General features: G+C 41.2%; 1 protein-coding gene across 8 annotated transcripts in view; it reads left to right on the top strand.

Annotated features, from left to right (window-relative positions):
* The window catches only part of Ccser2 (coiled-coil serine-rich protein 2), a 112,672-nt gene that overhangs the window by 38,237 nt on the left and 57,292 nt on the right, over window positions 1-17,143 (top strand). For all 8 annotated transcript variants that reach the window (XM_017600329.3, XM_039095013.2, XM_039095014.2 and 5 more), the window contains one exon: window positions 12,795-12,885. In XM_017600329.3, the coding sequence (XP_017455818.2) occupies window positions 12,795-12,885 (91 nt within the window). The remainder of the gene's footprint in view (window positions 1-12,794; window positions 12,886-17,143) is intronic.

The following is a 17,143-nucleotide window of genomic DNA, read 5'->3' as shown; positions in this document are numbered from 1 at the left end:
GAGCCTCTCAGAGGACAGTTATGCTAGACTCCTTTTTACAGGCATAACAGGGTGTCATTTATAATGTGAGGGATTGGTACTTATCCATGGGATGGGTGTCAAGCTGGAGTGGTTACTGGCTGGCCATTCCTTAGTCTCTGTTCCCTCTTTGTCACTGCATTTCTTTCAGACAGGACAAGTTTGGGGTTGAAAGTTCTGTGGGTGGGTTGATGTTCTTATTCCTCCATTGGGGGTCCTGCCTGGCTACAGGCGGTAGCCTCTTGAGGTTCCATGCGCCCACTGTTAGGCATCTAGGCTAAGGTCACATGCATTGACTCTGGGAGCCTCCTCCATTCCAGGTGTCTGGGACTTCTAGAGATTCCCCGCATCACCCTTTGATAGTTGATTTGTAATAATGTTAAAGTTCAGTTGCTACTGTTTTTACTTATTTTCATGATTTCTTTATGTCATTGTAATCTGCTTAAAATAATTATTTTGTTCATTGCACGGATGTATTTCTGTTTTTTCATACCACAACATACTACATTATTTTGTAGATATGTAATTTTTTATTCAGTTACTCTAACAGCAGTGACCATCAGGATTATTTCTAAAATTTTGCAATTACAGATTGCTATGGCAACCATCCTAGTGCACATTTCTTTTTGTAATTTAGATAAACATCTGTGTCATGTGTATGCCTGTGCTTGTTCAGTTATTCTAAAACTGGTGCATGTCATTATTGACACTGTAATGATTGGCGTCTTTGCCATTGTTGAAAGTTTACTGCTGAATCTTAAGGCTCAGAATTCTTATATCCGGAGAATTGCTATCAACTCACATTTAATTCTGCAATGTTTTTATACCACTTACTCCCAAACCCCACAGTAACCTTAATGTGTGGAATTCAGTAGGCAACAGAAGAAAGACGTGTGCATTCTTAGGTTTGTGAGCTTGCTGGAGTGGTGGTCAGCCCCAGTGGACACTCCCTGATGACTGGTTTATTGGATAAGAAGTCTAATCTAAAAGAAGGCAATTCTGAGAGCATCTAAATACACCATACTTAGGCTAGCAGTGCATTAATCATTCAGCTTATTAAGCATGTGTTAACTAAAATTTGTCACCCACTGATACAGTATCTCAAACCTGTAAAACACCAAGCAAATTTTAAAAGGCTTAAAGTTCAGTGAAGCACAACATGACCAGGGCTTATCGTGGAGGTCACTACGTAGTACATGCTTGGCAGCTATTGTGAGGTGCTGTGTGCTGCATGGCTTCAGGACTTGACCTGACTGAGGCAAAAAGGGAGTGAAGAAGGGACAGATGCTGAGACACACGTAGAAGAGGTGGGATCGGCTGTGCCGTGCTTGCTATGACAGGGACATGCCAAGGGTGGTGGCAGCACCAGGAGTCTGTGCCTCTATTTTATACATTTGAGCTGGGCAGGTGCACAGCTGTTCACAGCTGGATTTGGAGGTTTACAGTAAATGGCTGGATAAGGAGGTGAGTTTAACTAAGTATGTAGGTCATTGCAGGGGAATAGACTCAGGCTACAGTCATCCCAGAAGAGGTTGATAGCTTCTGTCTGCACTGTGAACATCCACACATGGACCAGAAGAAGACTGTTATTCTCATGGGTCTAAGGCCCTGGGCGCCTTGGCTGATGGTGCTCACGTCAGTAACACACGTTCACTCAGCAGGGCTTCATCTGCTCGTCACATATCACATAGGCCTTTCTCTACGCCCACAGGGAGTCCACTATTAATTTCCGAACTGTTTTCTTTTCCCTTGAACTTGGCGCTTCTGTGTTGGTCTGTTTCTCTTTTAGCCTGCTGGGAAGCACCTCAGAAAGTGGGAAATACCCTTTAAATGGTGAAAGGTACAACTAGCCAATGGTAATACTGTTGACTCTGAAACTGGAGAAACACAACTCTGGCTATAGAATTTGAGGAAACACCATAGATTGGTTTTCTCACGCGCACGTGCTGTGCATATTCCTACAACAGTCTAATGTTCTTAGAGCTAAACAGCGAGGATCAGGTCTCAGGAGACTAAGGCACAGTGGCAGCATGGTGGGATGCCTTCTAGGAGCTTCTAAAGCAGTCTTGTTTCCTTATTATTTCCAGCTTTTAACAGTTGCTCTTGGCTCATGGACTTCTTCCGCCACTTGTAGGTGGTCTAGCAGTTTCTGCAATCAGTTTTCCGGAAAGACTTGTTATCAATACGATGATAGCTGAAATCTACACTGGGAGGTGGAGTAAGAAAGAATAGTGGATCAGAAGTCACCGGGGGCTGAATATTATAGAGTTATGTCTTTTTACTCACTAAATATGTTGTAGGTATCTCCTGAGTAATAATCACAAGCTAAAGAATAGCACTTTTGAGTCTGTCTTAAGTAAAGACTAAATAAATTAGGACTGTTCTCCATTACTCTTTTTAGATTGGGAACATTTCTCTTTACTTTTATCTCTCGGTTTTTGTTCCCTTTTCTAAACATTTCATTAATTGATTATTTTATCTCCATTGAGTCAGTTTTCTTTCCACTGTTTTTACTTTTTTTTTCCCTTTCCTTCTTCTATAAGGGTGTTCTGCCCCTCCCCCATCCCCCTACACTGGGGGATCCAACATTGACAGGACCCAGGGCTTCCCCTTCCACTGGTGCTCTTACTAGAATATTCATTGCTACCTATGAGGTTGGAGCCCAGGGTCAGTCCATGTATAGTCTTTGGGTAGTGGTTTAGTTCCTGAGAGCTCTGGTTGGTTGGCATTGTTGTTCATATGGGGTCTCAAGCCCCTTCAGCTCTTTCAATCCTTTCTCTAATTCCTCCAATGGGGGTCCTGTTCTCAGTTTAGTGGTTTGCTGCCAGCATTTGCCTCTGTATTTGACATTGTTTTTACTTTTTAAAAAGCTTGTATTTTTCTTTTGGTCTGCTTTGTTGAAAGTTGTAATAGTGTTTATTTTCTGTTAAATTTTGAGAAGGAGCACTCCCTTAATTCTCTGTGGAAACTTCAGGATGTATTTTAACCTGAGGAGTTTTATGGATTGTACCCTACCAGTCCTTCAGCTTTGATAGAAACCAATGATCTTGGTTCATTCATGTGCCCATTCAGCTGCCACTCTTCCCCACACTTTTCACACGTGTGTCTGTGCCATGCATGTGCAGGTTTGGAAATGTGAAAACCTGAGACTGACATCAGGAGTCATCCTCAGAGTACATCTTCTCTGTACTCATCGAGGAAGGGCCTCTCAGTCAGACCCAAAGCTCACTGATGGAGCCCTTCTCCGTTGTTCCCTGTCTGCTGCCTCTGGAGGATGCAGTCAGAGGCCAGCCAGGTTCACATTAACACTTGCGTAGGTTCTGGAGAACCAGCTAAGTCCTCATCCTTTTGTAGCAAGTGCAGTGCTATGTGCCCAGCCACATCCTCATTATTTTAGATGTAATATAAAAGATGTAGTGTGGGCCAAGGTAGTCTGTGTCTATAGTCCCAACATTATGAAATAGACCGGAGGATCAGGATTTCAAAGTCTTCTTCAACTATAAGGCAAGTTTGAGACCTGCTTGGGTTACAGGAAACCCTATGTTAGACACGGTGGGTGAAGAGGGGAGGGAGAGAAAGGGAGGGAGGGAGGGAGGGAGGGAGGGAGAGAGAGAGAGAGAGAGAGAGAGAGAGAGAGAGAGAGGGAGGAAGGAGAGAGAGAGAGAGGGGAAGGAGAGATTTATTATAAGTGTTTTTGAATATCTTCCTAATATGTCCTCTTTAGATATAACTGTGATCCAGCAGGAGAGGTGGCCCAGCTAGTAGAAGTGCTGACTGCAGGCCTGATGCCCTGAGCTGGGTCCCTGGGCTCCATGGTTGGAGGAGAGGACCTGCTTGTCAGAGTTGTCCTCTTACCTCTTGTTTTTGTTATATGTCATACACGCACCTGTATGTCCATTCTCATTCATTCATACCCAGTCCTATGTCTGTCTTCTCTCCCTCCCTCAGTTACACACACACACACACACACACACACACACACACACACACACACACACACACACACTAATACATTTTAAAAAGATCATTGCAGTCCCTGCCTTCCTTCTCTCTGCTTTTCTTTGTGGGATTCTGTATGCAGGCTAGGTCGACCTTGGACTAGCTATTACCCTCTTTCCTCTGCCTCCTGAGTTCTGGATAACAGGCATGAATCACCACATCGATGTTTCTTGATGCTGAAAAATGTAGTAGTTTTTATGAGGACTTTTATTAGAGTATACTTTTGGACATTAAAAGTTATTGTAAAGGTAGTAATGGGATTTTCTCTGTTTTATAGGTAGTTTCCTTTATTCTCAATATGACATATTTGTTACATTAATGAACCATTGTTGGTACCTCATTTTGTTAGAGCCTCTGAGTTTTGGGGATACCTTGTTACAATTAATAGTCAGGTTTCCTTAGGATCCTCTGTTCTGACCATGTCTCAGACTTTTCCTTTTAATGACCTTGGCACAGTCTTAAGGATTATTGTGCAAGAATTTTGTAGGATGTTGCTCAATTAGGATTTGCCTGATCCTTTTTAAAATTAATTGTTTGAGAATTTCATACAGTGTGTTTTGGTCACACTCTCCACTCCTCTCCTCTCTTCCCCCTAACTTTCTTAGATCAAACCTCATTGCTACTCCCAAATTGTCTCCTTTTTAAAAATTAAAAAATTTTTTTTTCTTAAATAGCTCATCATGTGTGGTTTGTGTTGTCTATAAACTCTTGGGTGCCAGCTAATCCACTGGGTCATGGTAACGTACCAGGGCCACACCCTTAAAGAAAAAAGTTCTTCCCTGTCCCAGAAGCTGTTAACCGTTGCTAGCTCCTCAGAGATGGGAGTGTTCTCAGCCGGTGCTGGCGTGTAGACTGGGTGACACTATGCAGGTGCTGTGCAGAGTTATGAGTACAGTGGTCTTGTCAGGCCAGGAGGCAGTTTCATCAGAGTCTTCCCCAATCCCTGGCTTTAGTTATCCCTACCCTCTCCTGCAGTGACCCCCGAGCCTTCAGGGTGTGGCATGGTCTCATTTATGACCGAGTGCTCTGCAGACACGTATTCTCTGCACTTTAGCCAGCTGTGAGTTTCGGTTTTGAGGATTGTCTGTTATGCAGAGGAGTGTCTCTGATGAGGTGTAGATGTTAATTTAGAGGGCAGTTTGATCCTATGACCATTTAGCAGAATAATGGTATGTTCACATCTAGGGCCTGTGAGCTCCCCAAGGATGGGTTCCTAGTCAGCCTTACCATCCCAGGCATGTTTCCTCCTGTGGGGCAGGCCTTTATCCAACCAGAAAGCAGTTGGTTATCTTATCACATTGCTGCCACTACTGGCCGTGAGCCTATCCTAATCCTTGTAATTCACTGGGTTCACAGCTCCATAGACTACTGATGGCCTGTGTTCCCAGTGGTTCCTGCTACTACTGTCCTGGGGCTGTCTGTTGCTCTGACAAAGCATCCTGACCAAAGCAACTCGGGGAGGAAAGGGTTTGTCTGTCTGTCTGTTTATTTATTTATTCTACAGTTTCACATTGTAGTTCATCATAGAAGGGCAGGGCCCCAATCAGGACAGGAATCTGGAGGCAGGAAATAAGCAGAAGCCATGGAGAAGTGCTGCATGCTGGCTTGCTGCTCTCCACGCTCGCTTTGTTTGCTCTCTTACACTGCCCAGGCCCACCGACTCCGGGGTAGCACCACCCCCAGTAGCCTGGGCCCTCCACATGAGTTAGTAATTAAGGAAATGTCCCATAAGCTTTCTTTCCTACAGGCCAGTCCGACGCGGATTTTCTCAACTGACAACGCCCTCTTTTCGCAGTACTCCAGATTGTCCAGTTGACTTAAAAATAGCCCGCTGGACAGATCTTCTGCTTCATTCTAGCTCGATTTCTCCATGTCCTGTGACCAGTGTGTGCTGCTTCAGTGATCGGGTCTTATTCTCTGCCTTTTGTTTTTCTTTTTTAAAGAATGGTTACAGTAGAGTGTCTTTGGAGGAAATGTCACTATGACCCTGATCACCATGTTGTCAGGTTTCCTACAGTAAAGTTGTTTTCACTCTTTCCATACTATACAGTAGTTATACATTAAGGCTACTTGAACCTTTTCTGCAAGGGAGTATTTCTTTAAATAGATGGATTTCTGCTGGGGTACTGCAAAGAATTGCCTCTTCCTGCACTTATATCAGTCTTTCTTTTAATTACTAAGCCTCATGGGCATTTGTTTTATAGTTGTGTTTATTGTGTTTATAATCTGTGTTTCTGTGTTTCTGCTTTTTTTTTTTTTTTTTTAAGAATTCTGTTTGTTTTGATGACAGGCTCTCCTGAAGCTCAGGCTGTCCTTGCACTCGCCTTTGAATCCTTGTTCCTCCTGTTTTTACCTCTAGAATGCTGGGATTACATTTGTGTAGCACACTGGCTGGCATTTTTGTTTTTGAGAATGTTTTTCCTTAAGGTTGTGAACTGTAAGGTAGGTGTGTTCTAGGATCACCTGGTATTTCCTACTTCACTTAGAACCAGCTATTTCTCCAAGGAGCCTGGTTCCTTTTGTTGAAGAATACAACTAGATGACGTTTTTGGTATGCTAGGCTACTTCTAGGCTCTGGCAGTGTACTAGTCTGTTAATATGTGAACATGTCTGTTTATAACTACCTGCAGTTTGACTCCAATATGAGTATATACTGTTGTCACTAACGCTCAGCCATTGATGTGCCTGCTTGTTTCACACTGTAAATATGAGGGATCTGTTGGCTTATTACATTAGAGTTTACTTACTTAATTACTTCAGATTGTTGCCTTGTTCTCCTGGAAATAGCTGTGTCATCAGTTAGACCGCGTGTCCTGTCCAGCCTCTACATTCCATTTTTAAGGACTCCATTCATTTCAGTGTTACCCAGGTCAGCACCGTTGGTGAAGCATTTTCATACATCTTTCCTCTATTTGAGTTGTGCCACATTGGGTGTTTTATCCAGGGGCTCTGACCTCTTGCTTGCAATGGCTTGTAGTCATCATGGTAATTATAGTATCCTGAGGAGTATCTTCATCTAAGCTATCCTCTCTGATTTGTCTCTTCCTTCCCAAACAAGCTTTTAAGAAACACTTACCTCCGTATGTCTGTATAATTCACATTCTCAAAAATGTCGTATGATTGGGGTCATGCAATATGCAATTTTAAGACTGGCTTCTGGAATTTAGAGTTCATATAGTTTTTTCCTATGTTTTGATAGCTCATTTATTGTTCAGCTATAGTTCAGATAGTTTAATTTATGTAGTTTACACATACATACATACATTGCATTCTGTGGGTTTGTCACAGTTACCCACTTATTTATTGAAGACCATACTGTTTACTTCCAGTTATTTCCCATTACAAATATGGCTGCCCAAACCCCATAAGAGCAACAATGCCAACCAACTAGAGCTCCCAGGGACTAAACCACTACCCAAAGACTATACATGGACTGACCCTTGGCTTCAGCTACATATGTAGCAGAGGATGGCCTTGTTGGGCACCAATGGAAAGAAGCCCTTGGTCCTGCCAAGGCTCAGTGCCCCAGTGTAGGGGAATGTGTGTATGTGGGGGGGGGGTGTTTGGTAGGGGGGATAGTTTGGGAGGGGAGAACCCTTAGAGAAGAAGGGGGGGAATGGGATAGGGGGCTTATGTCTGGGAAACCTGGAAAGGGAATAACATTTGAGATGTAAATAAAAAAATCCAAAAACAAAAAAAAAAGATTAAATAAAAGAAGGAAAAATGTTTTTTTCTTAAAGAAACCCTTCAAAAGAAAGAGAAAGAAAGAAAGAAAGAAAGAAAGAAAGGAAGGAAGGAAGGAAGAAAGAAAGAACCAGATAAGAGGCCCATCCTGAGGGCAATGATGAAGGGACTCTGCACAATTTTGAGAGCTTTGCATCTCCTGTAAATGTCACCTTCTACTGGCATCATCCAGGGACTTCCATAACTATGATGAAGTTTGACACAAAGAGAGGCTCCCAGGAAGATTTAGGCTCTTCCAAGTCTGTGAAGACAAAAGGAAAGAGCCAAAGTACACATCAGTTCAAGAGAACAGGCATCACCCCGTAGTCACTGGGCTCCCACAGGGAAGGCTTACCTTGGTTCCAGCTCTAACATGGCCTCCAGGTTATAGGTAGGCCTTTCCATGAGAGTTATGAGACAGGTAGGGAAGATCCCACCTTGGTTGGTGTTATTTCTATCCCTAAGTCGTGCCTGTAGAGCCAAGGAGTGGTCTAAAATAAGGGAGACAGACACAAATTGGGGGTAGAAATGCCAGCCTTCCATTCTGCTTTTAGTTGCCTTGTGGGCCTAACTGAAAGGTCAGTGGTTTTCAGCAAAGGCGTTTTTAAGCACCTGCTTTATGAAGAGTATGCTAATTTGACAGTGACTCAATGTGCCTTCACCATTCTTACTCAACTTAAAGTTATTTGTTGCTGAATGATGGAGAGGTGTCCTGAGAAATATAGTAGGTGATTTTTGCTGTTTCGTGGATATCATAGAGTATACGTAATAAACTAAGAAGGCTATAATTTCATCAGGCTGTACAGTCTTAGGAGACCAGTGTTGTATTAATATATACAGTCTGCCTTAGCTGAAATGACTCATGCAGTGTATGTCTGTTGAACACAATGTTTATCAATACAGTAAGGTACAAAGAAGTAATTAAAATTTTTATTTTCAAATGACACCATGGTTTATAAATAAGGCACATCTCATGTAATCTTTCAATAGTTTGTAATATTTGTAGTTTTTTTTAAAGTACAAGGTGAATATAGAAAACGTTCTCTTCTCCTTGTTCATGTAATTTCTGCACTTGAAAAGAACACCATGAATTTCAGACAAGCTCTCTATATAGCGAGACCCTGTCTACAAAACTAAAGAAAGAAAAATAACGCAAACATTTCTGTAAGCTGATGGCTAGGTAGGTGCTAGACATGTCTTCTTAAACATAGGCACCTCAAAATCAGTGGTTTCTAAAACTGTTCTTCATTTTCCTTCCAGATCTGCCCTTCTGGGGAGGGGGTGAAGTCATTGCTGTATTTACTCTTTTAAATCTCATCAGGCTCTTTACTTTTTATGTGTTCCTTCATTTAGTAGATATCATGTTTTTAAGACCAAATTCCAGTCGTCTGGGAACTTTGATGTCACATTTCCACTGCACAAGATGCAGCAGAACTACTTCTTTCTCTCACCAGCACTGATGGGGTTAGCATGTCCTGTGGATCCTCTTGTGACCGCAACACTGTTATGTCTGCCCCACTGAGATGTGTTCTCTGTATTGAAGCCACGAGAACATTTCTTTGATTCAAATCTCAATGTGTTGGTTCCTGGCAAATTTTTAGTTGTGTCTTCCAGTGTGTACCCTGTTATAGAATAGTTCTTCATGTGTATTGGCATTTTGTTGCCTTCTAGGCATATGGAAGGCCAGGGTTTACAGGATTTGAATTTCCCTACTATCAGTAAGGGAGGAAAACCTTATTTACTGTGGAGTCTTACTCTTCAATCTGGTGAAAGCTGTACATTTGTACTACAGAGATAACAAATTGAATATGAGCATAATCACATACCATCTCAATGGAGTAGTTGTTTTATTCCCTCCCAGACATATTTTAATTTCGATATGTAGACATCTGTGTATATTTAATCTACTCCTATATTTCCTTCTAGACTTCTCTCATTTCACAGAGCATCGTTTCATAAAACAGGATGGATGTAGAAATAGCATATGTAGTGATTTGTTGCTAAGTATTAAGTGCTGATGCTTCCTCCTCCCCCTGCTAATTAACATGCCTGTTCCTCCTTATAGTCTCATGGGCTTTAGTAAACCTTCAAGGTTATATTATTATTATCCTGTCACTTTTCCATCATAGTAGGCTCACACCCTGCTATTTAAGGCTATTAAAAAAAACTTTTTAAGTGTAAAACAAAATATATATTTAAAAACACCTAGATAAAACAGTTGTAATTTTTTTGTAAACTTTTTTTCATGTTTATTTACTGTGTATGTGTGCATGTGCAAGTATTCCACAGTACACATGTGGAAGTCAGTAGGAGTTTTTTCTCTGCTTCTACAATGTGGGTCCTGGCAACTGACTCGGGTCTGTTTATTTACATCTTAAATGCAGCCCCCCATCTCAGTGCCCCCCCTTCTTACCTTCGACTCTGAGAGGGCGCCATCCCCTGGGTATCACCCCACCCTGGCACATCAAGTCTCTGCAGAATTAGTCTCATCTTCTCCCACTGAGGCAGGTCAAGGCAGCCTTCTGCTTCATGTGTGCTGGGGCCTCTGTCCATCCAGTCTGTGTGTACTGTTTGGTTCGTGGCTCGGTCTCTGAGAGCTCGTAGGGGTTCAGGTTAGTCGACATTGTTGGTCTTCCTGTTGGGTTACCATCCCTCAGGGCCTTCAGTCCTCTCCCCGACTGTCCCATAAGGGTTCCTGACCTCCATCCAATGTCTGGCTGAGGATATCTCTATGTGTTCCGGTCAGTTGCTGGGCAGAGCCTCTCAGAGGACAGTTGTGTCAGGCTCCTGTGTGTAAGCGCGACAGTGTATCCCTCACAGTGTCGGGACTGCTGTGAGGGTTGGGCTGGTATCGGCTGGCCCTGCCATCAGTCTCCATCTTTGTCCTGCTTCTTTTTTTTTTTTTTTTTTTTTTTAATACAGGACAGATTTTGGTTTGAAAGTTTTGTGGGTGGACTTAAGACTTGGTGGCAAACATGTTTACTGCTCACCTTTCTCACTTCTGTGACATATTGTCATGAATACTGGAAGCTAGATACCATTTTGGCAGTTGTGGGAGCATTACCTTGTTGATGGGCACACCTCCTTTGGCTCTTTGGCTCTTTGGCTCTGCTGTAGACTTAGAAAACCATGTTTTATGGGCTTGGTTTGTTCCTCTGGCCTAAATTGTCATTTATGGCTTGGGACACCTAGTGCTGTCTAGTTTGACACACACTCAGACTCAGATAGTCAGGTGTTTTTATAGAGGATATCATGTTTTAGAATTAATTAAAATTAACTAGATTATCTTCCTTCCCTTTCCTCCTCCATGCCATTTCTGAGGTATGCTCCCCAGTTGGTGTCCTCCTCCTCTTTAACCATAGTTGTTACATATACATATAAGTGAGTCCATAGCAATGTGTCCTGCTGAGTCCTAAAGTGTTGCCTGCTTGCACGCACCATTTTCCAGGACTGAGCACTCAGTACTAGAGAACCCATGAGGTGTTAATTGCTTGTGCTTCTTCCTCTAAGGATGGGGCCCGAGATACTTTCCTTATCTGCACTGCAGTGTCTGCTGGTGTTGTAATAGTCAAGTTCTTACTTAGGCAGCCATGTTGTTGAGATTTCATGGCTGTAACCTCCCTGTCACAGCCAGAAGGCACAATCTCACAGCAGACTTTCTGGTACAGTGGCTCTTAGAATGTTTCTGGTCTCCTTTCTGTGATGCGCTCTAGTCCTCAGTTGCAGAAGTTGTGTTGTAGGATATCACTTGTGATTGTTGCCCACGCTCAGTTGGTTTCCACATTTGACTAATGGTGGCTTTCTTTAATGATTTTCTGCTGCAAAAAGGAGCTTATTTGATGAAAGGTGACCTATACTTATCTGTGGCTTTAAAAATAAGTATTTAGGCCAGGTGGTTGTAGTGCATGCCTATAATCCCAGCACTGGAGAGACAGAGGCAGCCAGATCCTTTGAGTCAGAGGCCAGGCTGGTCTGCAGAAGTGAGTTCCAGGAAGAGAAATCCTGTCTTCAACACAACACAACACAACACAACAAAACAAAATACAACAAAATAGAGTATTTAGAATGCAGTTAAGAATTACAATGATTTAGAAAAATGGTGTAATAGTTCTGTAGGAACTACTTACTCCTAGTAGATATTCAGAAGATATGCGTAGTTGGCTAGCTTATTAATACCAGGCATGATTTCTGTATTGTTAAGCGAGCCTTCAGTCCAATTAGCTGGCTTCTCGTTACCACTAAGGTATAAGCACCAGCATTGTAACTTTAGGGATAGCTTGTCATGCTGGGCATCTTTGTGGGTGTATAGACGTCACAGCTGGGTAGGACCATTGACTGTTTTCCTCCTTTAGCAGATAACATAACACTTTATAGTACTGTCCTGCCTAGTCCTCAGGAAAGAGACCTGTTCCAGCTCAAATCCTTAAAGTCCTATGCCCAAGACACAAGGTATCTTCAGCTATAGGGATTTATTTTCAACTTTTGGAGGTAACCAAGGGCAACAGCAATAGCTTGTGATGTTTTGAGAGTCTCTTAGACTCTTAACTAACATCTCAAAAAGTTTCTCATACCTAATGCTGGGTTTTCATTAGATATGAATCTTGCAGGGCTATTAATCAATCCAAGTGGTGCAGCTCAATTTAAACTACATAATGTATATATACATGTGTATTTATATATTATACATAATTTTATGTAAATATAGAATAATGATTTCCTATGTCTATTTTGAACATGATTAATGTTATCTTTCCCTCCTCCTCACTTTTATATTATCCTTTCTTTCTTCTCCTGAGTTAAAAATCCTTCCTTGTATTTCTCATTTCCCCCTTTATATTACCTGTATTTTGTTATTTCCCTCTCTAGGTGGGGAGCATTCAAAATTCAAAATATAGTACAGATGAATTTTTAAAAATTTAAAAAATTAAAACTACTTTATTCTTACTGTGCAAATGATGAATAGTTTCAATTATTATGTGATGATACTTTCAAAACAAATGACTATATATGCATCCCAAATGAGGTCATATTATGCTTACTACTTTTATTCGCAGGATATTCTGAATAATCTTGAATCGTGTGACCTTGAGGATGATGACCTTATGTTGGATGTGGATTTGCCGGAGGATGCACCTCTTGAAAATGGTAAGTTATGATCAGCGATAAGTCTCCAGATGCATGTGAATGGCTTGATTTTTGCCAGTTTAATAATTGTTAAGTCAAGGTTTCTAAATTTCAGTAGAGCCTTCAGACTGAGAAACAGTCTTTACTGGTTTAAGATAGGTTTCCTTGTAAGTTACATGCTTAAAAAGCTGATTATGTGTGTCTTAAATAGAATTCTGTATGATTTAGCACATTCTATACCTTTATCTAAACAAATGGTAGTATATGTGTGTGTGTACGTGTGTGCGTGTGTGTGCATGTGTGCGTGCGCGTGTGCGTGTGCGTGTGTTTAATTATCCTGTTTTCATTCACTTTTTTATTTTGAATTTCAAAAGAAATATACTTAGAGAAACATTTGTATTGTAAAACAGTATAATGTATTTGATAACTATTTTAAGGTCAGTTTTGTGAAAGTACTCACCTTCTGAATGAACCATACATTACCTTTTGATTCCTCTGTACCAGTAGTTGATTAATCTGCTCTAATCTTCCCGGTCAAAGCTGCTTGAGTTCCTTGCTGCCCACCCAAATGTTCTGGATTCCTGAATGAAGCGCATGCTCGCTCTCTCTCTCTCTCTCTCTTTCTTTCTCTCTCTCTCTCTCTCTCTCTCTCTCTCTCTCTCTCTCTCTCTCTCACACACACACACACACACACAGCCTTATATTATTTAATATACCTATATCAGTTCAGTGGTTGGGCCACTCCCAAGCTTCCACGCTGCTAATGCCTCCCCTCGGATACTCCTGAATTATTACTTACTAAAACCCATATTCCATCTTTGCTATCCCAGACCAAATTTGGGGGCTGGGGCCACTCTTTCTTGGTTCTTAGTGATTTTATGCTTTCTCTTCTATAGCTCTCAATTCTGCATCTTATTCCTTTCCTGGCAATGGCGATTCTCCCACTCTCCTGCGTCCTTTGCCCTGGAACCCAGAAGTCCCACCTCTGTCTACCTGCCCAGCCATTGGCTACTGGCAACTTTATTTACTAGTTAAAGCCAACCGGGAGCAGGGACCCTCAGCATCTCACAGGCAGACATGCGAGTTCCCGTGTAATTTTGGGAGCTGAATAGCATTAGAACCAATCCACAACATTTTACCCTTTTTGTGCATTAAAAAAGCCTTTTCTGTCAGATATACATTGAACATAGTTGTAACAGTTATGTATACTGTGAGGTAAGATATACATTAATAATGTGCAGTTTATCAATTTTGTCAATTTAGGTACATTACTCTAGCATCTATCCTAATTTAAAGAGCTTACAATTCTTTTTTTTCCCAACCCCCAATCCCACATCCACCCTACCCCTTCCCCTTTGCCTATATAAGGGTGTTCTTTTACCCACCCAAGGAGCTTACAATTCTGTACCTGAATTATGTTTTGATTTTAACTTGCATTGCCATCTAAAAACCATCCTTTCAAATCCAGATCATCTTCCTCAGTGGTAAACAACTTAAGTTTGCTGATAAGACCATAACTAGTCTTCAACCCTGTCAGAGATCCGAGAACAAATTAAATATTGTCTGAAAATATAGGAAGCACAAAAACAGTTACCAAAACTTAAATAATTTGCAAAGACAGCTAACTACCTGGACAGTCCCCTGTTCTTCAAAATATCTGTCTTCAACATCTGTCTTGGCAGAGCTAAGCTGTTGACTGTCCCACCATCTTGTGTCCTTTCCTGGAGTACTTCTGTGTGTAGATGAATTAGCTCAATTCTTGTCCAGTGGCTATATAAAGGTTAGCCATATAAAGGTTATGATGCTCAATATCGTCTTTGAACCATAAAGGGGGTACCATCAGGAGCAGACATGTCTCTTAGTCAAAATATGTAATAATAATGAGATGTCTTTAAATGCCACATTTGTGGATCTCTGATGCTTTGGAAGACTCTCTAACTATATAAAGTATATCTGAACTGTTAAACCTTGACTACTCTTGGCTATTTCTATTTGAATAATGTTGGAAACATCTAACTATAATTAAATCAGAATCTAATATGACGATGAGTTTATTATCTGGCCCGTAACTCGCATTACTTAATCATCCTAAACAGTTTGTAATGGCAGCTATGGAAGGACTGCGGCTGAGCCTTGTGTTCTTAAATGAGTTGCATAGGCACGATGCCTATCTGAGAGTAACAATATTAATTTTGTATCAGTATAAAAATTTGTACTAATGAAAACCTTAAATCTGTATCAGTATATAAATTCTGTACCAGTGTAAGAAATTACAGCTTCAATTTTGCATCAATTATAAAAAATTTCTACCAACATAAGATTGTGGCTATACAATGCTTTGTTTAAGAGTGCATTCAATAATCCGTTCCATAGATTTCCTTCCTGTACAAAATTATGACTATTTCTAATTTATTCCTTAAAATGACAACTATCTATAATGTGTAAAATAGCCATAATCAGATACCCAAACCCAAGGGCTTGTAATGAAGGTTCTCCACAACTCCTTCCTAGTAAATTGGAATGATGAATTTTTTTAAGGGGGTAGAGGGAGGTAGGAAAATTAGAAAAATTGGTCAGACTTAAGAAAGCTAGCTTTAGCATCCTATGCACTTGACTGTTATCTGTATGCTTAGGAGGCTCAGGGTTTGATCGAAGTTTTGGATCTGTCCGAAAGGCTGGATGAACTGAGCACGTCTGCAATCAGTAGCAGTTCCTGAAGCTGTTCTGGAAGCATGTCTCTGGAAACAGCGTCAGGAAGCAGGGGGCTGGGACAGCAGGTCACTTCAGGTTCCTGAGGATGAACCTCATCAGAGCTGCACATTCTGCAGTGTGTGAATCTTACAACCCAAATTTTAACACTAGTAAGATATATGTATGGGTCGTGCAAGGTGCACAGATCAGTTAAGGATGAAATTTTGTTCCTTGTTTGAGCAGGTGAAAGACAACCATCCTTTTATGACTTAATTTGATCAATAACCAATTGTAATAAATCTTCATTCATGCCATGTGAAGGATGGCATGATGAATCTTAAGGGTTTGATAACCAACAAGATTTATTGGTAATTTTAGCTGAAGTTTTGGCCAGAGACATTTTTCTGTCTAAGTTACAGGGCTGTTCCCATGTTGAGGAATCAGGTTACCTGTCCTGTTTGATTTTTTTATTTTCTGTAGCCATGATCTTCAGGGGCTTTTCCCCTGTCGTATCTTATCCTTATCACTGTGGAGGGGGTCACAGCCTTTTCTTCTTTCCTATTAACACACACACAGAACCTCACTCCCAAAATAGCATATCTTTGTCCAGTAACCTAAAATCCTCAAATGGATAGATTGACTCAATACAGCAGCCTCCTTTCTCTTCAGGCCCACTCTACTCTGACCTCTCTCCCAGAGGAGCTTTAATATCATAAGCACCAAACTTATAACCACATGCATTTTGATAATTAAAACAATTCAAAACAAAGCAATATAAACAATTAACTATTCATTGAGACAGTGCTCTTTCACAATCCCCTGCCTTGTTCTTACATGATTAATATTTAATAGTTAGATCAAGATCTAAATTTATTTATTCATCTATACATATTTAAATTCTCCCTTCTATGGAGATTAATATCCCTGTGGGTATATATGTCCCTTTCTCTTTATAGAACTTGAATTAACATCCTTTCCTATGTATTTAATTTCAGTTAAATTCCCTTTTATATTTCTGTATGGGCCCATTTCCAGGCTTATTGCTCTATCCTTAAAACAATGTAATTTTCCTGATTCCTATCTTATTCAGGCCTACTCTCTTCAGCCTGCTTTATCTCAGCATCTGTGGCTTAGGCTCTCTGTAGCAGCCTACAACAGGAGAGAGCGTCTGGCTAAGTCCTTAGCCTGCCACCCATGTCCCTTGGGTTTGCTTGGGGGTATCCTAGTCTCAAGCCACAAACTCCAGAACTGTGCCAGTTCAGCGAGACTTAGTCCTAGTTCTGTGCCTGCACAGCTTGGGGAGGAACCATGTGGTTTGGGCAAAACCTGCAGCTCTGCTAAGAAATCAATTCTCCTCACCTAATCTCACGTCATGATGGGTGTTTTCCATTTGAGAATCTCCAATTAATTTTTAGTAATGAGTTTGAGCCTACAGGTAGGTCAGCGTATGTAGTGGCAGTTGGTTAATCCACTCCAATCTCCCCAATGACAGCTGCTTGAGTTCCTCGATGCTTGCCTGAATGCTCTGGATTCTTGTTTGAAAGACACACACACACGCACACACACACATACACACACGCACACACAC

Source organism: Rattus norvegicus, chromosome 16 (assembly GCF_036323735.1).
Source record: "Rattus norvegicus strain BN/NHsdMcwi chromosome 16, GRCr8, whole genome shotgun sequence".
In the NCBI taxonomy this organism is placed as follows: domain Eukaryota; kingdom Metazoa; phylum Chordata; class Mammalia; order Rodentia; family Muridae; genus Rattus; species Rattus norvegicus.
This window is presented reverse-complemented; position numbering and strand designations above follow the sequence as displayed.